Source organism: Sminthopsis crassicaudata, chromosome 3 (genome assembly GCF_048593235.1).
Source record: "Sminthopsis crassicaudata isolate SCR6 chromosome 3, ASM4859323v1, whole genome shotgun sequence".
NCBI lineage: Eukaryota > Metazoa > Chordata > Mammalia > Dasyuromorphia > Dasyuridae > Sminthopsis > Sminthopsis crassicaudata.
In genome coordinates this window covers 610,074,363-610,100,352 of record NC_133619.1, presented here as the reverse complement: position 1 = coordinate 610,100,352, position 25,990 = coordinate 610,074,363, and the positions used below count along the sequence as shown (strand labels likewise).

Here is a 25,990-nt window from a genome sequence, read left to right as displayed (position 1 = left end):
AGTAATTAAGGGGAGCCCCCTGGTCTCCTTCAGAACACATCCATTCCCATTGACCCCCAAAGACACAGAGAAGCACACATCAATGTTGGGACAGGACCCCCTCCCCGTGAGGGGCAGCGCCCAAATCCCCATGGTTACCATGCCTATGTCATCTTCATTGGCACCTTCTGTCTCTTCTACCACACTGGCGAAGCTGCTGGCACTGGAGGATGACCGCGAGAAATCCTTCAGCGCCTCAGCTTTCTGGATGGCCATCTCTGCCCTGCCAACACACATTCGGGGACTGTCAGTGTTCTCCCATGTAAAGCCTGGTCGGGCCCTGTCCCACCCATCCTCCACCAAGATCCCACTTCCCAAGCCCTCCCTTTTTCCTCATTTCCCTCCTATCTGCTTAAGCCAAAGTGAGTGCTCCCTGTGAGGGATCCAGTAAAAATCTTAGTCCTCCCCTCCCCCCAAATGGCTGTAGTTGTCCCAGTCCGGGGTAATTCAGGCCCTTGCTACCAGGAAAAATAGATTCTGAAGCAGAAATTAGAAATCAGGAAGATTCAGGTGTCGTTTTCCCTAGGGGGGAAAGCAATGGTCTACTGTGCCCGAGGTAGAAAATTCAATAGGATCCCAAGGGGGAATCCTGATTTTCTAAAACAGAAAGAAAATAAGTTTCTAACTACAGGCTAGTGAAGCTGACTTCCTACAACAGATCCTTCAGTAGATGAGTGGTGAAATGTCCAGAAAGATAAGGGAGAAGTGCAGAGAGCCCTCGGGCGTCATCTCTGAATTCCTTTCTCTGTCAGGGAGAGGTAGCCAAAGTCACCTATGTGAGAAATGCTGCGGATAAAGCCTCTGATCAAGTGTCACTGCTGTTCTCGTGGATGGGTGGACAAAGGAGAACCCAGTGAGAAAGAGTCAGAAACAGCTGAATGACCAGGTTCAGAGCAGTCATCAGCACTCAGCGTCAGCCTGACAAGAGGCAGCCAGGGAGGGCCCGGGATCAGCCGCGGGCCCTGTGCTGTTGAACATTTGTTATTAACCTGTGAAAGGCAGAGATGTTATGCTTAACAGGGACCCAAAGCTGGGAGGGAGAGCTGAAATAACGGACAACAGAGGCGGATCTTAAGGATGGAGCAGAGGCGTCAAACACATGATCCGCAACAGGCCCCGTGTGGCCCGAATCAGATTCAAGTGTAAGCGAAATATTTAATAAATAAATACACAGTAGAAGAGAGATATTAAAAATTTTAACTAAGTTATACACAGCCAGGGGGGATTATTAAATATAATTTAGTGGCCCCTGGTCCTAGCTGAAGTGGGCTTGATCTAATAGATAGAAAGCTGATCATGGAGTCACAAGGACCTGAGATCAAGTTCAGCCTCAGTTGCTATTAGCTGTGTGACCCTAGGTAAGTCACTTAATCCAGTTTGCCTCAGTTTGCTCATCTGTAAAATGAGCTGGAGAAGGAAATGGCAAACCACTCCAGTATCTTTGGGAAGAAAACCCCAAATGGGGAGAATTGGATACAGCTAAACAGCAGCAACAACAAAAAGATGAAATTCAAAAGGGAAAAATGTAAAGCCTGACATTTTAAAGTCAAGTTTGCAAGTATAGGATGGAGAGGGCACGTTTAGACAATTTTTATATTGAAAAAGATCCGGTTTTACTGCCTGTGCATATCCTTTGACCATTTAACACAAGGGAGAATTTAAGGATAAAATTAAGAGAATCTATAAAACAGGGTTTCCTTAAAATAGATTAAGCAAAAATAACTTAAACAATACCTTAACAGAGTATGTTTTAAAAAAAAAATCCCAGTTAGAAAAAGAAAGCCTTATTAGAAACAAGGATAAAAATATGAACCTAACTTATAACTTTACATGTAAATGGATTAAATAATCCAAAAAAACAAAAATTGGAAATTGAATAAGAAAACAACCCCCCCAAATCTGTTGTTTATCAATATTGAGAGAGGATTTTTTTCCTTCTTTTTCCTTTATAAAACTGTCCTATGCAGAATAGTTCTAGTGAAGGGACAGGAGTAGTAGAAGAAATTTTTAAAAGTTGGAAAAAAAAAAGTAAAAGACCTGGTTTTTAGGGTAGGAAGTTGGAACAGTGATAGAGCACTGACTCTGGAATCATGAAGATCTGAATTCAAATCTGACCCCAAGCACTCAATATTTTTTATCTGTGTGCAAGCCGCTTAACCCTGACTGCCTCGCCAAAGAAGTAAATCAATCTGGTGTTAGGGGTGGCTAAGTGGTGCAGTGGATAGAGCACCAGCTCTGGAGTCGGGAGGACTAACCTCAGACACTCACTATCTATGATGTTGGGCAAGTCACCTAACCCTGATTGTCTGAAAAATAAAAATCAAATCTGGTTTTAATGGACTGTAAGCTCGATGTGAGCCAAGAGAGTGAGATAGCGGGCAAATATGCTTGTGTAATTTGTGACTGCTGTAAGAGAGGTCTAACTTGGAGGCAGAGAAAAGTGAGAGCCCCCCTCCCCATCCTCTGCTTTGGGGGACCATACCTAGAGCTCCTGTGTCAGTCGGGAGCCAGCGGTCACACTGATTGGCTAAAGGACCTGCTGGGTGTGTTTGACTGGCAGGAGAGGAGATGCTCGAGGACCGCAAGAGCTGCCTTCCACTGTGCAGGGGGCTTATGTTGGGGTGGGGGAGCAGACTTTTTCAGTTGGGCCCAGAACTAGGGACATAGTAGGGGGAGATCTATGGAGAGGGCAGCTTGCAATTCCAGGGAAGGAAAAGCTTCTCAACAGAGAGAGGGGTCCAAAAGCAAAGTTCTGGTTCTCTCTCGTGGAGGTCTTTAAGCAAAGGTGTGAATTACCATTTTGGTGGGAAGTCTGGAGAAGAGATGGCTCCCCAGGAAGGAGGCGGACTCCATCGCTCCTGAGGGGCCCCCCAGATCAAAGCTTCCGTGAGTCTATGAGGGAAATCCCCTCCCCAGCCTGGCAATATCCAAACTTGTACGGGCACCAACCTGTTTTTGGTGGTGGGCATCTCTGGGGAGCTTTGATTGGACGAATTCTCCGACTTGGGCTCCTGAGAGACATGTCCGCTGTCTGGGGTCTTCTGGCCAGCAGGGGGGCTCTCTCTTCGGGGCACCCGGGGACAGCGGGGCGATTCAGCATCAGGTCTGGCATGAGGAGAGGCAACGTGAATGGGGAGAGCTACAGGGGCACCTGCTCTGGGACGTACTTCCTGTACCTGAGCCAAACTGAGGTTGCTGATCTCGGGCCCCTGCTCCACCCCCACCCCAAGCTGGGTCTGGCTGCAGATGCCATAAGAAGGGGTGCTGAGAAGTTGGGGGGCGGGGCTTTATGAAAGCAACTTCACTGTCCCTTTCTGGCTCTTCAAAGGTTTAAATGGGGAGGGGGAGGAGCAAGGGCTCTAATCCTGGAGAAGATGGACGAGCTTATGATTCCTGTAACATCCCTCTGGGAGGATGCAGGATTGTACAGAGAGGGAGGGAGGAGCTTATAGTACCTGGAAGATCCCTCTGAGAGGATGGAGGATGACATGGAGGGGGAGGGGCTCGTAGTACTTGGAAGATTCCTCTAGGAGGATGGAGGATGGTAAGGGGAGGAAGAGGGAGGGAAAGCAGAAGGGGGGAAGGGGAAAGGGAAGACAGTAAGGTGCAATGGAAAATGATGGATTTAGAGTGGAAAAATCTATGTCCAAATCCAGCTGCTTCTACGTGTGAGGTTGGGACTCAGTTTCCTGCTCTCTAAAACAAGAATGGGATGACCCCAACAGGAGGGATGCATGAACTCTGGGATCCTTTCTAGCTCTACACCTAGGATCCCAGGACAAGATCGGGGAGCTAGAACAAGTGATCGTGATGGTTCATGCTCATAAGACGCTTTATGATTTATCTCACAACCCTGTCGGGTCAGAAGGCAAACACCCCCATTTCAGAAGGGAGGGAAGTCCGCCGGGCTTCCTGACTCCCGAACCAGAAGGTGAGGTCGCTACGGGCACCGGGGGAGGCGGGGAGGGTGAGGGAAGCACCCACCTCTTCTCCTGCACCTCCTGGATGTTCTCAATGCCAATGGCGCTGCTCCGGCGTGAGCCGAAGGGGCCCGACTTCTTCCTGGTGGGGCTCTTCCCGGGAACAATCAGTGACTGCAGAGAGAAGGCCGGGCTCAGGATCTGCCCTGGGCTCCCCAAATGCTGGCTGGGCCAGGGTCAGCATCCGGCTCCCCCTCCCTGCCCCGGGCCCGTGGCCCCTCGCCCAGGGTAGGGATCAAAGATTCTGCTGGGCCGTGCTGGCAAAGGGGAAGGACTCCCCAGGGTCCAGGATTCTGAATGGGACGGACCCTGGGGGCGTGGGACCGAGAGACCTGGACAAACCCTTCTTTGAAAGAGGGAGAGAAGAATCTTGGCACAGAGACCACTTGGTTCAAACCCCCTCATTTTAGAACTCAGAAAACACTCATTTTGCCCAAGACTGGTAAATGTCAAAGGTGGGGTTTGATCCAGGGTCCTGATGCCCCTCCCAAGGCACTCAACCAGAGAACCCCACTTTACAGATGGGAACACTGAGGCTCAAAAGAAGGACAGAGCGATGGTCAAAACCAAGGCCTTCTGACTCCTAGTTCTCTTTCTGGAGTAAGAGAGACACAGAGAGAGACCAAGAAGGGGTGAATCCTGGATTGGGAGATGGGGTGTTCCACCCCCCCTCACCTGTACCACTTTGCCCTCTCTTCCCCAACACCTCCAAGAGGCGGGCTGGGGAAGAGAGCTGGCAGTGCCCTCCCTGTCTGCCTCCTCCCAGCCCAGCCCCTCCGCCCCAGAGCTGAAAAACAGAGTCCGCTCTCTCCCGTTCTTCCCCAGCCCCCGGCCCTGCCCCCCTGGCACCTTCCGGCCAGAGGGACGCAGGACAGGCGGGCTGATGGACAGACAGACAGACGAGGTCAATGTGCAAGAACCGTGCTGAGGGAGACGGGGATCAGTGCTGTGCTCCCCCTCCCACATCGGACCCCAGGAAAGAGTCAGGCCGTATCAGGGGGCGGGGGAGAGGTGAAGGGCAGGGACCTTGGGCCGGGACACTTGCCAACATTGCCCACACCAGGCTTTGGTGCCCACTGCCAGGAGCCTTTCTCCCTCTTGTAGAGATACCATGCTGGAGGGGCATCCAGGGCAAAGTGGGAAGAGGGAGGGCAGAGAGGGGCCAGGAGTGGGGGCCTGGGCAGCTCATGCTCTGGGAGGATGGGAGGCAGGAGCAGGGAGCAGCAGGTTGTGGCCGCAGGCACCCAGGCTGGCGGGGCAGCAGGGACAGGCCGGGCACGGGCAGTGTCCCCAGGAGAGCTGGAGGCAATATTGGGGGAGCCGGTCTCTGGGACACTGCGGCTTGCCCAGGCAGGCAGGCCCAGGGACCAGAACTCAATCGAGACTAATAAGAGCAGGCCGTCCCCTGGCCTAGAGGTCCGGCCTTCTCTCCAGGCCTCTGGTGAGTTGTGCCCAGCTGGCACCCCCAAGCCCGCTCACCTCAAGAGGCCCTGGCAATGAGGGAGTGCCAGCCGCCCCCACCTCTTGGGAGCAGCAAGAGGGAGCAGCAGGGCCCATCCCCAATACGGCCTCCGTCCCCCACAAACAAGAGAGCTACATGCAAGAGCCAGCAGCCGGCCCAGCCGCGGAGGTGGCGGCAGCACCGGGTACGACAACCTCTTCTATGGTTCCTATGCCTATGGCGCTGCCCCGACGTCCGAATCTACTGGAGTTTTTCCCCGGGATAAGCAATGACTGGCAAGCGGGCAGAGGAGATAGAGAGAGCCGGGGATGGAGAGGAGAAAGAGGCGAGAAAGGAGGAGAGAATGGAGGAGAGCAAGAAGGGGGGAAAGGGGAGAAAGAAGAGAGAAAAAGGGATAGGTAAAGAGAAAAAGAGAAGACAGGGAGGAAGGAAAGAGATGAGAGAGAAGAAAAGAGAAAATCATGCAGAAATAGAACAAAAAAAAAAAAAAGAAAAACAAAACAAAACAAACAAACAAAACAAAACAAAACAAAAAAAACAAAAAAAAAACATGGTTTGGTTACTGCCCCAAAGGCTGCCCAGGCCTGGCCCCAGTGCCCTCGGGCTCCCCCATCCCGGCTAATGGGGGGCTGGACTAGGGCCTTTCACAGGGGCTTCCGCTGAGAGTGGGGGAGGCTCCAAGCAGCTTGGGATGTGGAAGACAGTGGCTGGGCAGGGATGAAGCGGGGCATCTTCTTGCAGCAGTACCCCAGAGGTCCAGGCCAAGCCGCCACTCCCTGGACCCCCAGGGGAGAAAGGGGGAGCCCCCTGTGGCCAAGGACCCAAGCCCAAAGTCTCCTCTGGTACCCAGAGCTTGGGTTGCCAGGAAGCTGTCTGGGCCATGGGCTAGAAGGGATGTGGGTGCTTCCTTCCCAGCCCTCCGTGATGGAGCTTTCAGTGGGCAAAGCCAGAGGAATTTCCAAAGGGCATGGTGACAAAGGGTCCTTTGGAAGGGGCAGCCAAGGGGGCAGGGCCAGAAGGCCTGGGGAAACACTGGCATAGGAAAAGGTGCCAGGACTTTTCTGCCGTGGCTTTCTTGAACTAGGGAAGAAGCTATTGCATGGGGGGGCATGGCCGGTGCCCGTCCTAAGTGGGCAGAGCTTTTCTGCTTGCTGATTTTTGGGCCCTCTTCCTCTCTCCCAGCTCCGTGTTATGGGCAATAGGCCCCACAGGCCCAGGGAGGAAAACCTGCCCCCGATGGGGAGGGGACGGACACCAGGGAGGGGATCAAGATGGAGAGAGGAAGCTGGTTAGCTGGAGAGGGCAGCCCAGCCTGGAAGGTGGAATAGGGAGGAGGGGAGGTGGAGTGAGGGGAAAAAAAAGGAAAGGAAGGATGAGGGAGGAAAAAGGACTGGGAATGGGGAGGGAAGAAAAGAAAGGGAGAGGGAAGGGGGAGGAAAGGGAAAGGAAGGGGAACGGGAGGAAGAGGGAGGAAGGAGAGGGGAATACTCAGGGCCTGGGAAGGTGCACGGCTCAGGGAGCACTCACTATGCCAGCTGCTTTCACCAAGTCAGGGTTGTTGGGGCCAAAGCTCCCACTGTGGCTGGTGGACACGGTGCTGGCCTTTTTGTTGCTGAGGCCCATGGCGTCCATAGACTGGCTGCGACTCCGGATCACGCGCTGGGGACAGAGACAGGGGCATCACCCAGGGAGGGGGAGAAAGAACAGAAGGGCTGACAGCTTGGGAGAAAAAGCCCAGCTCGGGCAGTCAGGAAAGCGCCCCCCCCCCCACCTCTGACCTCCCGGGTTCCAAGGGCCCTCCCAGCTCTGACCTCCCGGGTTCTAAGGGCCCTCCCAGCTCTGACCTCCCGGGTTCTAAGGGCCCTTCCAGCTCTGACCTCCCGGGTTCCAAGGGCCCTCCCAGCTCTGACCTCCCGGGTTCAAAGGGCCCTCCCAGCTCTGACCTCCCGGGTTCTAAGGGCCCTCCCAGCTCTGACCTCCCGGGTTCCAAGGGCCCTTCCAGCTCTGACCTCCTGGGTTCTAAGGGCCCTCCCAGCTCTGACCTCCCGGGTTCCAAGGGCCCTTCCAGCTCTGACCTCCCGGGTTCCAAGGGCCCTCCCAGCTCTGACCTCCCGGGTTCAAAGGGCCCTCCCAGCTCTGACCTCCCGGGTTCTAAGGGCCCTCCCAGCTCTGACCTCCCGGGTTCTAAGGGCCCTCCCAGCTCTGACCTCCTGGGTTCTAAGGGCCCTCCCAGCTCTGACCTCCTGGGTTCTAAGGGCCCTCCCAGCTCTGACCTCCTGGGTTCTAAGGGCCCTCCCAGCTCTGACCTCCTGGGTTCTAAGGGCCCTCCCAGCTCTGACCTCCTGGGTTCTAAGGGCCCTCCCAGCTCTGACCTCCTGGGTTCTAAGGGCCCTCCCAGCTCTGACCTCCCGGGTTCTAAGGGCCCTCCCAGCTCTGACCTCCCGGGTTCTAAGGGCCCTCCCAGCTCTGACCTCCCGGGTTCTAAGGGCCCTCCCAGCTCTGACCTCCTGGGTTCTAAGGGCCCTCCCAGCTCTGACCTCCTGGGTTCTAAGGGCCCTCCCAGCTCTGACCTCCCGGGTTCTAAGGGCCCTCTCAGCTCTGACCTCTGGGTTCTAAGGGCCCTCCCAGCTCTGACCTCCCGGGTTCTAAGGGCCCTCCCGGCTCTGACCTCCTGGGTTCTAAGGGCCCTCCCAGCTCTGACATCTTTTTCTGTTTTGAGGTTCCTCCCCCTAAAGGAACGAGGTGAGATCAGGGCTGGGAAGGAATGGGGTCCTGAATGTTGTTCAAACTGTTACAGCAGCCGAGGCCCCAGATGTGCTAAGGGCTTCCGAGTCTCAGATCCCTGGTTCTGCTCCTAAGCCACAGGCTTCACCCCCCACCACAGACCCTCCCCTGGCCCCCCGCATCCCCCCCCAGTCTCCCAGGCACTGCCCTCAGGTCCTGTCCATAAGCCCCAGGCACTTTACCTTGAAAGACTCAAAGAAGCCGCCACTGCCCCCTCCGCCATTCTCCATCTTGTCCTCATCTCCCCCCAAGCCCATCATGGACTGGCTGTGAATGTGCAGCTCCTCATAGAGGGTCTCCAGGAGGGCAGCCCGGGTGCGCTCCTGTGGAGAAGGATGGGGGGGTCACTGGGGAAGAGTGCCCTGGGGGACTCGCCCTTCGTCTTCCCATAGACTAGACCAAGGTCTCTGAAGCCAGATTGGGGGGGGGGAGCATGGCCTGCTTGCTCCCTCTGCCCCTTCTTCAAAAAAGCCTGCATCCGCCCATTACCCCTTGAAGCTTGAGATTCCACAGCCAGGAGGGACTTCAGGGAACCTCATCCGGCCTGAGCATTTACATGGGAGGAAACAGAGGCCCAGGGTAACTTCTCTGCCCGAGATCACACAGCTAGGTGGGGGTGGGGGTGGGGTGGAGATCTGATCCCAGGTCTGGCCGTCAATGGTATCGTTTTTTTTCTTTGCTCCAGTAAAAACGCAAACACCCCGAGGAGAGACCCTCAAGCTTGCCAGGGTTTCCCAGCTCCTCACAAGCTCTTGGTGCCCGTGGATTTGTCGGATCTTTCCCAGGAAGCAGTTTTGATAGGAAGGGGCATCGGGAAGCCAGCTCCCGGGAAATCCCTCCAAAATGCACCTTCCTTATGTTGTGCACACAGCTAGTGCTTAATGGTTGCTTAGCTGAGATGTCTATGGTCTGACCATCCTCCCACAGGGCAGTGAGGTAGGAAGCCCTTGGTTCTGGAGCCCAGGGCCCCGGCTTCCACCCCCAGTTCCGCCACCAGCTGCTGTGGTCTTGGACATGTCTCCTTAGCCTGGTGAGTCTGGCTTACCCGAGGCCCAAATGAGAGAAGGGCTTTGTAATCCGTGGCTTTGTAAGCACGATTTCTTACCAGGTTACTCCCCCCCTGAAGAACCTTCAGTGGCTCCCTTTTGCCAAGCAGCACACTATTAGTTCCTCAGTTCAATCTTAGTACACTTGCAGTCCGGCCGGCCTCGGCCTCCTGAGGACCTGTCCAGCCTTCCCGACCACGGTTTGGAAGGACCCTAGCACGGGCCAGGCCCACGAGAAGGGCGGGGAGAGGGTGAAGTGAGTGGTCTAGGAGGGGGAAGGGGAGTGAGGCTGGGGCTCCCCAGACATCTTGTACAATCTGTGCGGAGCAGGCGTGGCTTCGGGATGGATCCAGGGCCCAGAGGCCGAGTCTGGGGCTCAGCTGAGGGCCCCCAAGCTTTGCCTCAATTTCTCCCGCACATGGCAGGTCCTGGTCCCACATGCAGAAATCCTTTCTGCACCGGGCCTCTCATCGCTTCCCTCACAAACCCTGCCCCTTCTCTCCCCAGGCCTCCCCCTTCCAGCATGCTCAGTCCCGATGCCTCAGCTCCCCCCTCCACCCCCCCGGTGGGGCTCCTCTGTCCTGGCCCAGCCCAGGGGTGGACCCAGGCCTCTCACCTCCAGTTTGGCGAACTTTTCCGCCTTGTAGCAGGCGTACTCTGCATTTATCAGCTTTGTCAGCAGGAATTCCTGGAATTCGGGGCCCTGCGGACCCCACGGGGTGGAAGGGCGGGAGGGAAAGAGAGAGAGAGGAGATTGGTTACCCGAGCAGAACGGGGAACTCTTTCCATGGAGACTGGGGGGCGGAGGGGAATGGTGAGAGGGGCCACGTGGGCAGGAGAGAGAACCAGGTACGGAGACTGAAAGGAAGGGGAGAGAAGGAGGAGCGGAGCAAGGGATGCATGGCCCCGGGAGCCCGTCAGGGAGCTGAAGGTGATGCTCCAGGGCAGGCTAGGGACGTGCCCCACCCCCCTCTGGTCTCCTGGATACACAGAGCCCAGATCTTCAGGATTCATAATGGTAAGAGATCTTAGGATCCACAGAATCCAAAAAAGTACCCGGAAATCTCCCTAGGGGGGAGCTCCCATAGCTCCTTCACCTGCCCCATTGTCAGGGAAAGTCCTGGGCCTGGTACAGGGGCAGAGAGATGTGGGGGTCGGCCCCCAACACACATACACACTCACAACCACCTAATGGGGGGGCAGGAAGGAGAGGAGAAAGGGGACACAAAGTAGAACACTCGTGTCCTCCTCACCTTCCTGAAGACGGCCGGGTCCGGAAGTGGGGGCCCGAAGAAGGGCACGTCATCCCTGGCAGTAACCGACACCTGGAGGGGAGAGCAGCCATTCATTCTAGGCCCCCTCCCCATCATTTTCTTTCACTCCCTCAGGACTCCTTGGAATAGGGACATGAGATTAGCTCAACCAACAGTGAATTAGAGGGGTTTGGGGGGCCGTGAAGATGGTGAAAGGCTTGTATTCCCTCCTTTCCCTCTTGGGGCAGGCAGGAATATGTTCCTCATATTGAGGGTTGAGAAGGGCAGGCTGGGAGCTGAGGAAACCTTATAGGGCAAAAGCATGAAGGAACTGCAGAACCACATGGTATCTGCTGGGGAAATCTTAGAATATTAAAGAACACTGAATATTAAACGATATTAGAGCTGGGAGGGTTCCTAGAAAATAGAAATGTCAAAGCTAGAACGGCCCTTAGAACCCAGGAGGTCAGAGCTGGGAGGGCCCTTAGAACCCAGGAGGTCAGAGCTGGGAGGGCCCTTAGAACCCAGGAGGTCAGAGCTGGGAGGGCCCTTAGAACCCAGGAGGTCAGAGCTGGGAGGGCCCTTAGAACCCAGGAGGTCAGAGATGGGAGGGCCCTTAGAACCCGGGAGGTCAGAGCTGGGAGGGCCCTTAGAACCCGGGAGGTCAGAGCTGGGAGGGCCCTTAGAACCCGGGAGGTCGGAGCTGGGAGGGCCCTTAGAACCCGGGAGGTCGGAGCTGGGAGGGCCCTTAGAACCCGGGAGGTCGGAGCTGGGAGGGCCCTTAGAACCCGGGAGGTCAGAGCTGGGAGGGCCCTTAGAACCCGGGAGGTCAGAGCTGGGAGGGCCCTTAGAACCCGGGATGTCAGAGCTGGGAGGGCCCTTAGAACCCGGGAGGTCAGAGCTGGGAGGGCCCTTAGAACCCGGGAGGTCAGAGCTGGGAGGGCCCTTAGAACCCGGGAGGTCAGAGCTGGGAGTCAGAGCTTAGTGCTCACCTACACCAATCCTTTCAGTCCGTACTTTGGAAAAACAAGGCCTGTGACTTACCCAAAGTCACACAGAAAGTAAGTGCCTGAGCCAGGGCTGGCACCTGGTCTCATCTGTCCCTGCCCTAACCCAGGACTGTGGGCAGAGGGCTGAGCCCCTCGTGGAGCCCCCTCACCTTGTAAAAGGGCCCATCGGGGCCGGCATCCTCCGCCTGCACCACTACATAGGCATGTAGGAAGTTGGAAGCAATCATGTCAGGCACAAAGGGCGTGTTCTCATCCTGGAAGACCACAGCCACGATGTCATTCCCGATGTGCCGTTTCCTCTGTAACTGAGCACAAGGCCCCCAAAGCCCCTCAGTTGGGAACCTTGGGACAAAGAGAGGGACCCTCCTCCAGCCCCAGGCTCCTAAGGACTGTGGGAGATGGTCCGTAATTCCTGAGCATTTAGGGATTTGATGTAAGAAATTTAAATTTTGGGAGTGGGACAAGAAGCACAGGAAACAAAATTCAACATGGGATAATTTTCTTTCCTGAGAACATTTTTGATTTTCTCAAGAAACTAGAAGAGGGAAAAATCTCTCTAAATTTTTTTCCTTATTTTTTTCAACTCTCAACATATCCCAAATATGATCACTTTATGAGCAAACTAATAATACTTAAATACACACAATAATAATGTACAAAGGCGATGTGGTTATGTGGGAACTCCAGTAGGAGAAAGCTCTCCGTCAGACTTAATTTGTAAAGGTCAGAGGTGAGATCTGAACATAAGTTTTCCTGAATGAGCACAGTGCTGCACTCCACTATTGCTGAGCCCACAGTCCCGTTGTTAATAAGTGGACACATTATCTGATTCTAGGTGCGAAGCTCTTTCCACTGGACCAGGTCAGAAAACATCAGGACTAGAAGGAACCTCAGAACACAGAATGCTAGAACCACAGAACCAAGATGTCAAGGTTGGGAGGGCCCTTTGAACAGAGATTTTGGCCTGAAGGGGACTTGGAGACCAGAGCTCTACCCCTTTCAATCACAAATGAAGAAGCCTAGAGAATAAAGCTGTCGCTGACAAGTTTATTCAGTAAGTTAAAGAACATTATTTTTCTCTTTCTAAATCAACAGGATGACTTTCCACGGATGATGTTTTTCAAAAAGAAACAGTGCTCCATGTTTAATATATATTGGATAACTTGCTGTGTAGGAGGGGCTGAGGGGAAGGAAAGGGAGAAAAAATTTGAAATACAAGGTTTTACAAGGGTGAATGTTGAAAATTATCCATGTGGGGCAGCTGGGTGGCGCAGCGGATGGAGCACCGGCCCTGAAGTCTGGAGGACCCGAGTTCAAATCTCAGATACTTAACAGTTCCTAGCTGTGTGACCCTGAGCAAGTCACTTAACTCCAATTGCCTCAAAAAAATTTTAATTAATTATTATATATATAACATTATTAATTATATTATTAATTAATAATTATTAAATTATCCATGCATATGTTTTGAAAAAAAAAGTTTTAATAAAAACAAAAAAACAGTGCTCATTTTATTTTTCTGCAAACTAATCCAATTGTCCTGATTGTAAAATGCCTAGAAATATGACAACGATCCATAGGAAGAGTGAGGTGGAAGGGCCGGGTTTTACCTGTTGGGCGTCCCCCTCCGTGTAGGGCAGTTTGGTGGACACGTGGAACATAATCTCTTTGTTTCGAAAGTTGCAGTAGACGGACTCTGTCCCGGTCTGCCCGTGAGTCACATCCAGGCCGCCCCGAAACCTGCCATCCGGAGACACCACCGCAGAGACTTAGCTGCACCCAGAGTGAGCCTGGCTCGCAGCCCTCCGAACCCCACCAGGTCGGAGTGGAGGGGCTTCACTCCCTGAGACCCCCTCCCGTTTTTGAAGAATGACTCTTTCACTCTGCCCCCCATCCGCACCCACTGCCCAGCTCCCCACCTCCATTGTCTTTTCCCAAGAATCATAGAATGTTGCATCCAGAAAGGATATTAGAGATGAGCTGGTCTGATCTGTTCATTTTAGAGACGAAGAGACAGAGAGAATTTACTCACCCTTGGTCACAGAGTGAATTAAGAGACAGCCCCAGGATGACTTACCCCTTAAAGTCCTGTAGTTTGACCTTCTGACCCAGGAATTCTAGGAACTCCACAAAAGCGGGGCTCTCCTCATTGGTACTGAACAGCTCCTCCTCTGAGGTCTGCGGGGACAGGGGGCTGGGGTTGTGGGGCCACCCCCCCCAGGGCAGCATCCTTCCTCCTGCCCTCCCCCCACCACAGAGCCAGCGTCCCCCCACATCAGAGGAGCTGGGCTGGGTAAGCCTGGAGCTCTCTGGGCACCCCAACCCGACCGGGAGCTCCACGGAACCCCCAGGGAAAGTGGGAGCGCGCCATTTACCAGAGCAGGAGCATGGGCTCCGAGCTGGGAGGTCTAGACTCTAGTCCCAGCTCTCTCAATGACTCGCTGTGTGACCTTGGGCAAGTCATTAGCCTCGTCTATAAAAGAGGGGGCAGGTGGGCGGGATGACGCCCAAGGTCCTTTCTGGCTCTCACTGTCTATGATCTAAGGTGGGAGGCGATGGGACGGACCCAGCAGCTGGAGAATCCTGGAGTCTCTGGGTTGGTCACCTGCCCTGGGGGGTGGTGAGGGTGGGTCCCCCCAGGTATTGGCGGGAGGTTGATTCAGCAAAGTCCAGGGAGGCCCACCTGCCCGAGTTTCTGGTAAATGACCCCAAACTTGAAGTTATTGCTGATGACATGTTCATCAAAGGTGACGATGAGGCGGGAGGCCTGGGAAAAGCAGACAGTCAGTGTGTGTTCTCCAGCTGGCACACTTGCCAGGGTCATCGCCTTTGCTCTCCTCCCTGAAACGCACTCCCTCTTCCTGGCCAGGTCCTCCAAGGCCCCTCCGGCTCAGTCCTCCAACAAGCCTTCCCTGGCTACTCCCAGAATGCTGGACTTGGAAACCGCCAGTCTTGGCTACCTCTAAGCAGGAACCGCCTCCGATCATCCTGCTTCTACCCTGCAGAATGCCCTCAGAGGGGAGATCTCTGCATCTAGGGCCTGGCTGAGAGACTTAGGACAAGCTCCAACAAAGGGATTTTTCCTTACGGGGAGCAGAGACTTTCTTGACAGCTGCCTCCCTTTCCCCATGTTGTTCCCTCCTAGTTCTGCCTTCTGGGCTTAAGAGCACCCTGGGCATCCACATCCTTTTCCGTTCTCTCCCTCAGAGATCCAATTGCACCTGAAGTCTGTACTGCCCATTTTTAGCATTCAAATAGCTTGCCAGGTACTTATTACTCTCTTGTTTCTTGTATCTCACCACAGAGTTGTCATTCCCCTGAAGAAAGGAAATATGCCTTTTTCTGGTATTTTAAGTTCTAGGTTCTAAAGTCACTCACAGACCCAATATTCTTTTCCAGAACCCTTCTCTGTTCTATTCTAGAGTCCTTTCTGGCTCTGACTTTCTCTGTTCTAGGATCCTTTCTAGCTCTCCCATGTCCTAAGACCCCTACAGCTGACACTCTGTATTCTAGCTTCCTCCAGCTATGATATGCTTATTCTAAGATCCCTCCAGTCCTGACATTTCCTTTCTAATCTGTGATTATAGGAGAGGCTTTCTTTCCAGGCCTACCCCTAGGCACAAAATTAGAACCAGTTTTCCTTCCCAAGGCATCTTTTTTCTCCGTGGAGCTCTGGAGTCCTTTTAGACAGAGACCCTTCTGTGATGCTCCGAGCTTGCTAAGCTGGCAAGAAAGACCTGGCAGTAGCAGGGGGCAAACGTCCAGACCAACATTTCTTTACCCTACCAACCCCACCCACCCCCATAAACCCACTCTAGGCTGACAGGCCTTGTTTCAGGGCTCTGGGGCGACTCAGTCCCTTCTTATCATCATCTCCCTCCTCCAATCTTGAGACTCCCAGGAAGTTGACTATTATCCCTGAGGAGACTTGGGGTTCCAGGAATTGGGGTTCGGAATTTCCAAATATTTGGAGAGTGGAGGGGCCTTTCTGGCTCCCCATGTACCAGACAGCTCAGTTCTCACTCCCCAACAATGAGGATGGGACCCAAAAAGTCAGAGTTACCTTGGGGTAAAGCACTGGGTAGAATCGATCCACATTCACATCCTCACACACCAGCTGCAAGGAGATGATAAGGGGGCATGTGGGGCTGGGCCTTGAGCAGATGAGTCTAGGGGTACGGGGGGAGGCTGGGCAGGGAATACTCGCCTTCCTTTACTTGAGAACATGGCTCAGAACACCATAGAGAATTCGAGTTCTGGGGAGCTATGGCTAAGGCCGGCCAGGGCTGAAAAGAAGGACTGGCCCCAAGGGTCCCCTTAGCCAGGGCCGGAGACACATTTGGAGGACTATGTGAGGTTGGGCGCCTGACCAGAGTGAGCAAACACAGCGATGGGGGCTCATGCGGATGTGTGGGAAAAAGTACAAACATGAGGGGAGTGTATGAGAGTATGCGACTGTGTAAGATGGGCAAGGAGGGGATTATATTGTCTGGGCCACACATTCCCATGGAAACCTCAGGAACATGGAGATTGGTGGGGGGCTTATTCAAGCTCATCTGCAGCGGATTAAGCATGGAGGGCATGCAGGTACTGGCAGAAAGGGCAGGCCTCCCCCTCCCGGTCCACCCAAGATCAGGGCCTGAGGCCACCCAGAGGGCCAGGAGGCAGGGAGGTCAAACCTTGGCCATCTGGACTACGTTGGGAAACTCTGTGAGGCAGGAGATGGGGATGACGTCATGGTAGGTCCTACACTTCGTCCTGGAGGAGAGAAGGTAGAGTGAGAGAAGCAGAGGAAGCTGGGGGATCAGGTCTGACCCAAGTGGGTGGGAAGGCGGGCCCAGAGAGGGATGGAAAGAATAGGCTGAGGGAGAAAAGTCCTGCATTTCAGTCCTTGACTTTTCCCTTTGGATGCCTCAGTTTCTCCTTCTGTAAAACCAATGAATGGAGCTCCTTTTTTCTCAGGTCCATAATACTTCATGACTTCCCTCCCACCCCAGCCTTCATCATCAGGACCCCGAGCTCACCTGAGCAGCAAACGGAGGTGTTCCTGATCCCCGATTACATCGTACTTGAGTGAGAACACCAGATGGCCCAGGGCAGTGTCCAGGGCATAGTAGTTGAAGTGTTCCTAGGGGAAGGATGGAAGAAAGGGGACTCAGTGCCACAGAAGCAGATCAGGAACCTCCCCAGCTGCGTCTGCTCCACTTCTGACCCACGCCACAGCACTGCCAACAAGCAGCCATCCAGCTGCCATTCGAAGACCTCCAGAGACGGGAGCTCGCTACCTCCTAAAGCCTCTCATATCCTATAAGGAAGGCACCCCAAGACTGTAGCTAAAGCTGGAAGGAACCCCCTCATTCACAAATGAGGAAAATGGGCCCAGAGAAGGCCCGAGGGCACACGGGGACGCGGGTCAGCCAGCCGACGTGCAGTTTATTCAATGCTCTGTGCTGGGCCGACACGGCACAACGCCCGCCCTCAAGGAGCTTGCATCCTCCCAGAAGAGACTGGGTTAACGTCCACATTTATTCCTGATCTCCTGTTTGCACCTGCTTGTTCTCCTGCTGCCCCCTCTGAGACTTTCAGTCCCATCATTTTTCAGTCATGTCTGACTGCCCATGACCCCACCTGGGGTTTTCTTGGCAGAGACACTGGAGCAGTTTGCCATTTCCTTCTCTGGCTCGTTTTACTGATGAGGAAACTGAGGCAGGCCGGCTGGAGCCACTGGCCCGGGGCCACACAGCTGCTTGAGGCCGCACTTGAACTCAGGGCCTCCTGACTCCTTTGGCCCTCCACCCAGCTATCTGCCCCCCCCCCCCCGCAATGTTACAGTAGAAAGGGCTCATTTAGCACAAAACTGAGGACCAGCAAGGCTTCCTGGGAAGCTCCTCGGGGAGTCCGCTCACTTTATCTGTGAGAGAACCGGGGGGAGTGACCCAGAGGCCCGGGGCTCCGATGACTCCAGAGCCGGGAATGTTCTCCCTCCGCCCCCGTGGGCCCAGGTACCCACGGAGCGGGGCACAAGCATCCCAGGGCTCCAAGGTGAATCACGCCCTAATTGTTTTCTGCCTCTCGTCACTCAGCTGGGTCTTTCCCCGTGGGCAGGGACAGGGCCGTCCCTTAGTAAGTGGGTGACTTGGAGGAAGTGAAATGCGTCCCAAACAGGAGGCACGGGGAGCTAGGGGACAGCCTCTCGGGAGAAGGGGCCTGGGTGGCGGGGACTGCCGTCTAGGTCCCAGGAAGCCAGCCCAGAGGCAGGGATCTGGGAGGGGAAGCTCTGGGCCCCACACCCCCTGACCCCGCCCGGCCCAGCCCAGCGAGTGCAGCCGGCTCCCCTGGCCAACGCCCACTCCAGGAATCAGCCGGAAGTGAGCTCCTGTTTAAACATGAACCTCTCTCTAGGCATGGGGCAGGGGAGTGTCCTAGGATGACAGGGCCGGAAGGAACCTTACAGGACTCTGGTCCAGCCCACTCATTTTACAGAGGGGCAAACTGAGGCAGGGTAGAGATAAATGACTTGCTGCCTGTGGCCACAGAGGGAACATTAGCAGAGAAAACATGTTCCCATAGGCACCTGATTCCAGATCCAGTGCTCCAGAGGGATAAAGGTGGGCACCCCTGTCCCCCTGCCCTGGTGCTCTGCCCCCTTCTCCCCATCCCCACCTCCTGCCGGCACAAGGGGCTGGGGAGGCCCCGGCTGCTCCAAAGGGAAGGGCACCTTGTCCAAAGGGACTTGTCAGAGAAGGAGCTCACGGACCTAAGCTGAGGCTACCCCCCCCCTTCCCTCCCTGGATCTTCAGCGGGTCACGTCCCCAGGTTGGGGGTGGGGGAACCAGCAGGAGGAGGCAGTGGGGTGGGCAGGCTCAGAACCTCGTGATGTTGGCTCACCTGCTGCCTTGGCATCAACACCAGCAAGCCCAAGGTCATCCTGTCCTCTCCCCCAACCCCCACTCCCTCCCTCCATGAGCACAGCCTGGGGCGGGGGGAGCACTCAGTGTCTGGGTGATTCTCACATCCCTCCCCCCAGGATCTCTTGATCTCCCCTCATCCCAGTGCCCTGGAAAGGGTCTTCTACCAGACCTAGATCAACAACCTAGATCTAGGTCCTTCCTTGTCCTCCCAATATTTGGAAGGCAAGGTCAAGGGCTACCTAGAAGAGACTCTGGAAATGTGGAATGGTAGAATGTCAATGAACATATTTGAAGCAGCCCTAGAACACAGAATTTAGGGGTAGAGTCTTAGAACCCAGGAGGTCAGAGCTGGGAGGGCCCTTAGAACCCGGGAGGTCAGAGCTGGGGGGGCCCTTAGAACCCGGGAGGTCAGAGCTGGGGGGGCCCTTAGAACCCGGGAGGTCAGAGCTGGGAGGGCCCTTAGAACCCGGGAGGTCAGAGCTGGGAGGGCCCTTAGAACCCGGGAGGTCAGAGCTGGGAGGGCCCTTAGAACCCGGGAGGTCAGAGCTGGGGGGGGGCCCTTAGAACCCAGGAGGTCAGAGCTGGGAGGGCCCTTAGAACCCGGGAGGTCAGAGCTGGGGGGGCCCTTAGAACCCGGGAGGTCAGAGCTGGGGGGGCCCTTAGAACACAGGAGGTCAGAGCTGGGGGGGCCCTTAGAACCCGGGAGGTCAGAGCTGGGAGGGCCCTTAGAACCCAGGATGTCAGAGCTGGGAGGGTCCTTAGAACCCGGGAGGTCAGAGCTGGGAGGGCCCTTAGAACCCGGGAGGTCAGAGCTGGGAGGGCCCTTAGAACCCAGGAAGTCAGAGCTGGGAGGGCCCTTAGAACCCGGGAGGTCAGAGCTGGGAGGGCCCTTAGAACCCAGTATGTCAGAGCTGGGAGGGTCCTTAGAACCCAGGAAGTCAGAGCTGGGAGGGCCCTTAGAACCCGGGAGGTCAGAGCTGGGAGGGCCCTTAGAACCCAGGATGTCAGAGCTGGGAGGGTCCTTAGAACCCAGGATGTCAGAGCCGGAATAAAGCCTATAATGCTGAATGTCAGAGCCAGAAGGGATTTCAGAGATTGTCAGGTCTTATCCCTTCCTTCCTTTTACAAATGAAGCCTTAAGAGTGATCTCCAGATCACCCAGTTCAGAAGGATGGAGAGAACACCTGAATCCAGCTTTTGGCCTTGTCTCCCAGTGCTGCCCTCCTGGAAGTCCTCCCTAGTTCTTGGGTCCCCGGGGGTCTCCAGTCTGGGGCAGCAGCTACCTTGGGATGCTTCTATTATTGGGAGGACTTCTCTAGTCTTCCCGCTTCTTTGCATCTCCCACCCCTGCCCTTGGCTCTGCCCTCCAGGAACTTAATCCCTGCGGACAGCTGACCCACGTCCCTTCTCCTATCTGCTCAGTTCACTCGCTTCTCCTTATGTGGGAGGCTCCTGGTGTCTCAGCTCCAGCCTTGGCCACTCATGACCTGGATGGTCTTGGACAAAACACTTCCTTTCCCTGACCTCAGTTATTTTATCTGTAAAATGAGCCAGCTACACTAAAAGGCCTCTGAGGTCCCCGCCAGCTCCACATGGCCTGCCTATGGCAGAGCGGGCAGCCTCTGCTTTCTGGCCACCTAATCACACTTGCTGACTCATTCTCAGCTCACCAAGACCCCTCCCCAAGAAACCACAATCTGAATGGGCCTGGAAGGCCGTTTGATGATCCCCATCCCACCCTCTGCCCGCCAGAGCTCCTCTTGCCCTGAGGAAGCTGCCTCTGAGTCCCAGGTCCACGGAGAATACCGACAGGGCACCTCCCAAGTCAAGGTCACGCCCCCACTCTGGCAGCCTTCCTGCCATCCCCAGGCCAGACAGCTCACCTTGCCTAAGAAGTACTTCCGGTAGAGCCGAGCTGTGTGGTTACACTCCAGCTTCACTTTGGACGTGGGGGACTGGAGCTGCTCAGTCTCCGGGATGCTGCTGAGCTCATGGTTGGTGCCTTCGATCCAATAACCCCCAAACTGAGGCAGCAGGATGAGGGGGAAGGGCCCTTCCCGCCCCAGGACCTGGAAGAGGAGATGGACCAGATCAGCCCCATGTCACCAGCCACTCCAGATGCAGCGGATACGGCTCTGGGGTCAGAAGCCTGGGTCGGACCCCCGATCCGGATACTTACTTACTGTGTGAGCTTGGGCTGAGCTAACTACAAAACTGGGACAATAATGGTAACCACCCCCTGAGCTCTTGCAAGGGTCAAATGGAAGAACTAACAGACGCAGAGGGCTTTGGAGACCTTGAAAAGCTAAGGCTATGTCAGCTCTTACAATCATTAACTCCTGGACCACTTCAGCACTGACAAAGCACTTTCCTGGCAACAATCCCACGAGCGAGTTTGTTGTTGTTATTATTGTTTTATATTATCTGATTATTATTATTAGAGATGAGCAAACTATAGCTCTGAAAGGAGAAATGATTTGTCCAGTCCTTAAGCTAGGACTCCTGACTAAGTAATACGGACTCTTTCCCCTATGTTGTGTTTCCTTTGAACTTGTGCCGGCTTTCATAGGTTTCCCAGCCCCTCCAGGGACTGCAGTCCTCTCAGGCTGAAACCTTCCCAAAAAACAGAAAGGAAACCAAGAATTCTTCTCCAGAAGCCTTAGGGGCCACAACCCCAGCCTTGCTGATCCCCTTCCCTACATTCATGGCCAGTCCCCAGAAGTGCCCCCAAAGGGGCAGAGATGCTGCATTGGAGGCATCTGGGGGATCAGTGAGATGGAAAAGAAGGCTGATTTCTGGGGACCCCTGACCTTTCTCTTAAAGGAGCCTTCAGCCTGGAGAACCTATTCCCACTGTAGCTAATCCTTTTTCCATGCCGCACCACTAACATGGGTGTGCTCCCCCAAAGGTCCTTCCTGGGCCCTCTTCTTCTCTCTCTCTCTGTCTCTGTCTCTCTCCCTCTCTCTCTCTCTCTCTCTCCCTCTCTCTCTCTCTCTCTCTCTCTCTCTCTCTCTCTCTCTCTCTCTCTCTCTCTCTCTCTCTCCCTCTCTCTCTCTCCCTCTCCCTCTCCCTCTCTCTCTCCCTCTCCCTCTCCCTCTCCCTCTCTCCCTCTCCACTGAGTATCTTGATGGTTTCATCTGCTCTTAAAGGTTTAATTATCATCGCCCCACAGAAGACTCCCAGATTTTTTTTATCCAGACCCACATTTCTGGAACTGGAAGCCTCCCAAACATCCTAAACTCCCAAACTGAACTCTGAGAGTGATCTTTCCCAAATACTACCCTGTTTCCAACTCCCCATCCTCCCAGTCACCCCGGCTCAAAACCTCCATTTCATCGGAAATTATTCACTTCTTCCACATGCCTGACAGATAATCAGTTACAAAAACTCCAGGTTTAAATCTTCACAAAATCTCTCCTAATTTCCTTTAGTCTCTCCTCACATCACTACCCCTGGAGCTCAGAACCTCATCGCGACTTATCAGATCTACTGTATTAGCTTTTTCTATGATCTCCCACCATCAAAGCTTTCTGTCCCAATTCATCCATCATTACAGCCACCAAAGGGATTTTTCCAAAGTCTAAGTGTGGTCACATCACACACTCTTCTTGTTAAGTTCCAGTAGCTTCCTAGTTCCTCCAAAATCAAATATAAATTCTTCTCTTTGGTACTTAAAAAAAAATCTTCAAAATGTGGCCCCTTCCTCCCTTTCCTGACTTGTTACACCTTGCTCCCCTCCACACATCCCATGACCCAATTACAATGGCCTTCTTGCATGTCTTCAAGCATGTCACTCCATCTCCTACCTCCACACCTTTGTCTCCCACGCCTGGGATCACCTGCCTCATAGCTTCCCTGATTTTCTTCAAAACTCATCTCAAAACCCCACTTTCCTCCCCAGTTCCATTCCCCAAGCCCCCTGCTGTTACTGCCTTCCTCTCGAGATCACCTCACCTCTGTCTTTTATATATCTTATACAGTCTTAGTTACTTCTACATCTGTTTCGTCAGACCGTAAGCTCTCTGAGGGAAAGGACAATTTAAACTTTTTCTCTGATTCTCCAATTCTTGCCTGGCACATAATAAATGTTTGCTGCCTGACTGGAATTGCTTTAATTATAATCTGCTTCTCATCAAGTCATTCAGCCCCTCTCCTCTCCCCAGAACCCTGGGGCTTTCCACATGGGAATTTCCACCTGCCCCCTAAAACACAGGCTGTCTCTCATGCCTAGAATTCACATCCTACTTACCACTACCTTTTAGAATATGTAGGTGGTGCTCTAGAACTAGCATCTCTTTGAACCACTACTCATCTAAGTCACTGCAGAATCAACACTTGTTGAATGTACAGAAGCCAGAGCCACCCGCCATTCCCCAACAAAAAGGGAGATCAGGGTGATAGGGGAGGAGGCAAAGTCTTGGTCTGTGGCCCCTGAGTTCCTCTTTCCCCAGAGGGAAAGACTAAGAGCTGCCAGAGACTCTTAACTGGGATGATTAACCTTCCCAGGGGAGTGAGGGATCATGGAGGTGGGGAAAGGGGCCGGTAACTATCTTGGATTACCTCATGGACACTGGGATACGGGATGTAATCCTCTTCTGTCTGAAAAACACAAACAAGCCAGAAGTAAGCTAGACTTACCAGCCCTAAGACTACCCTCTTTTCTGGCCCAAATCATTTGTCAAAACATCTTATAATCATTTGATTCACCTGTCCACTTTTTTGGGGGGAAAGACATGAGATTGGCAAGGAGAAAGGGGAAAAAGATCAAGGATCATCCTGTTCTATAGAACCCAGGAGGTCAGAGCTGGGAGGGCCCTTAGAACATAGAATGTCAGAGCAGGGAGGAATCTGAGAACATGGAAAGTCAGTTCCCATTCTCCAAGTTGCCTTGTGGACTTCCAGTGATCTTAGAATAGCGGAGAAATAGCCAGCTGAGAAATACTGTCCTTTTCTCCACAGAAGCACACCCTCCTGAACCTTAGAAATCTACATCTCTACCTTTATCCCATAATATCCAAAGAAATCCACAAGTTCTATAGAGGGTGAATAGCCTGGAGAGAGAGGCAAGGGGATGGTATGGGGTACATGGTGAAGAATCAGTTTTGAAGTAAAGGTGAGATCCAGGACAGCATTTTCCTGGGACAGGAACTGGCACTCCCCCATCATTTCCTTATTTACTAAGAGAGGACGAGGACTTACTTTGAGAGGTGGTGGGAAGGAGCATCTTTGTTCGTCCATCCTGCTTCCCTGAAAAGATAAAGAGTTTAAAGTAAAGGCAATCTTTGTAGATGGAAATACTCAGCTCCTCCAAATACACTGACATGGCATCTGTTAGCATGAAATGACCCATATACTATGAAAGTTAGAAGGTCCTTTAGGACACGATGTCAGAGCTAGGAGGGCCTTTAAAATACAGAATATCAGAGCTGAAGGGGGCTTGGAACAAGAGATGTCAGAGGTGGGAGGGCCCTTAGAACATGGAATGTCAGAGCTGGAGAGGGTTTAAAACATAGGATGACAGAAATGTCGGAGCTGGAGACAGTGAATGTCAGAGCTGGTTGGGAATTCTTTCTCATGTTGGAGAGCAAAAACTAAGCCCCAAAGGAACCAAGCAGCCCAAAGCAGTTCTGTGCCTATAATCCTGCCTAATACGTTTTTACTATACTACCATGCAAAAAGTGGAATTCTCTCTGAACTAGAACAAAAGGGTGGAAATTATAGGGAACTAGATTTGGGTTCTTCCAAAGGGAGAATAATCTATCAGTGAAAGTTCTGCAAAATGGACTGGGTTACTTTCAAAGGTAGAGAGCTCTCTATTATAGGGAGGATTCAGCCAAAGGCTAGATGCCCCTCATTAGGGTTCTTGTAGAGGGGCATCATGCTTCAGTTGAGAGGTCAGCTGGATAAACTCAAAGATCCCAGTGATGCTCTCATTCTGTGAGGCTCCAAGTGGAACGGACCCTGATTGGATGAGACCTTGGCCTAGAGACATGAAGAGCTGGCTCTGAGCCCCCACAGTCAAAGGCAAAGCCAAACTGGAAAAGAGGACCCCATGGACAGAAGGACCCTCAGGATGAGGATGGGAACCTGGGGATTGAGACCCGGAACCCAGCAGACTGATGCAGGCATTGCTCAGTGCTCAGGCATGACCCACCTCCCCTGCCCCAGGGGAGTGCTGCTGCCTCTTCCCAGCAGAACAGTAACGATCGATCCAGGCCGAAAAGAGTATCAGCCACCCCTTTAGGACTCCCTAGAGCAGATCCAAAATATGGCCACTTACCTGCATCTTCTCAATCATCTCAAACAAGTCTGAGTTCTGCAAAAGAGAAAACAAGAGGAAGGGCAAGGTCAGGTCACAGAAACCTAAGTTCCTAGATCTAGATCTGGTCAGGACCACAGAGACAAACTCCAGCCCCTCTCTTTACACATGAGGCACATGGAGATTTGCCAGAGATAATAGGAAGTAGGTGGAAAGGCTGGATCAGAATTCAGGTCCTCTGTTTCCAGATGTAGTGCTTCCCCCTATAGCACAGCTTGGTTCATTTCTCCTCTGAATCCTTCAAGCTTCCCTCCCTCATCCAGCAACATCAGCCACAGTAGCAACCTGAGGCCCTGAGATGCCGTGGGGGGACTGAGTTTTGGGTCTCCTCGGGGCTTTTCTGCCCACACCCAGAGCTGGGGAGGATACTAAGAGCCCAGAGCCAAGCCTCTACTCTGTCAGCTATGGAGTTCACAGAATCTTGGGATAAAATAGATTGAACTGGACCTTAGATCAGGTCCTCACTTAAGTCTCTTTTTTAATAGTCTGTGTTACATCAGACCATTATAGTTTCTCCCAGCTCTGACATCCCAGGTTCTAAGGGCCCTGACATCCTATGTTCTAAGGGCCCTCCCAGCTCTGACTTTCTGGGTTCCCTCCCAGCTCTGACTTTCTGGGTTCCCTCCCAGCTCTGATTTTCTGGGTTCTAAGGGATATTCTACGTTCTAAATTTTTTTAATGAAGAGGAAATTATGGCCTAGAGACATTATGTGCCAGACATAAGGTCATGCAGGGATTAGTAGCCGATCTGGAAAGTGAGCCCATATTCTCTGATTGCAAATCCAATCCTCTTTCCTACTCTATTTCAAAGAATCCCAGGCTTGGAAGGGACTTTGGCTCACTGATCCAGAGCTGGTAGCAGCCTCCTAATCTCGCTCGTGCAACTGCCTCATTGCCAAGAGGAGATCAGTTACAGACACAGGTCTTCTAACCCCAGACCTTAAGGAGTCAGTTTTGCCCACTGAGACCAGGCCCACAGAGCCTAAGCCCTGGGAGGTGAGCTGTCACCATCTCCTCGATTCTCTTGGGGTTGCCGTCCCTGCTTATTACTTCTATTCTATTCTTCCTAATCCAAAATGGGAAGAGGCCCCCTCTTTAAGGAGCCAGGGCCAAATCCTCCCCCTTCTAACTTGATCCTAGGCCAACAAGAATTCCCTTAATTCCCAAACCTTGTCTCCTCAACAGA

At 53.5% G+C, this 25,990-nt stretch overlaps 1 protein-coding gene across 5 annotated transcripts in view; it reads right to left on the bottom strand.

Moving 5' to 3' along the window:
- RAP1GAP (RAP1 GTPase activating protein) overlaps positions 1 to 25,990 on the bottom strand; it is a 109,029-nt gene that overhangs the window by 7,567 nt on the left and 75,472 nt on the right. For 3 of the 5 annotated variants that reach the window (XM_074305967.1, XM_074305966.1, XM_074305968.1), the window contains 19 exons: positions 24,766 to 24,801; positions 23,685 to 23,732; positions 23,046 to 23,084; positions 20,369 to 20,554; positions 16,599 to 16,702; positions 16,254 to 16,332; positions 15,638 to 15,691; positions 14,258 to 14,341; positions 13,652 to 13,752; positions 13,185 to 13,314; positions 11,724 to 11,879; positions 10,565 to 10,636; positions 9,928 to 10,014; positions 8,448 to 8,588; positions 7,009 to 7,140; positions 5,676 to 5,753; positions 4,024 to 4,133; positions 2,989 to 3,144; positions 139 to 262 (listed from right to left, as the gene is read on the bottom strand). In XM_074305967.1, coding sequence (XP_074162068.1) covers positions 139 to 262; positions 2,989 to 3,144; positions 4,024 to 4,133; positions 5,676 to 5,753; positions 7,009 to 7,140; positions 8,448 to 8,588; positions 9,928 to 10,014; positions 10,565 to 10,636; positions 11,724 to 11,879; positions 13,185 to 13,314; positions 13,652 to 13,752; positions 14,258 to 14,341; positions 15,638 to 15,691; positions 16,254 to 16,332; positions 16,599 to 16,702; positions 20,369 to 20,554; positions 23,046 to 23,084; positions 23,685 to 23,732; positions 24,766 to 24,783 — 1,899 coding nt within the window. In that variant the 5' untranslated portion in view covers positions 24,784 to 24,801. The remainder of the gene's footprint in view (positions 1 to 138; positions 263 to 2,988; positions 3,145 to 4,023; positions 4,134 to 5,675; positions 5,754 to 7,008; positions 7,141 to 8,447; positions 8,589 to 9,927; positions 10,015 to 10,564; positions 10,637 to 11,723; positions 11,880 to 13,184; positions 13,315 to 13,651; positions 13,753 to 14,257; positions 14,342 to 15,637; positions 15,692 to 16,253; positions 16,333 to 16,598; positions 16,703 to 20,368; positions 20,555 to 23,045; positions 23,085 to 23,684; positions 23,733 to 24,765; positions 24,802 to 25,990) is intronic. The other 2 variants (XM_074305970.1, XM_074305965.1) reach the window with 1 other exon arrangement.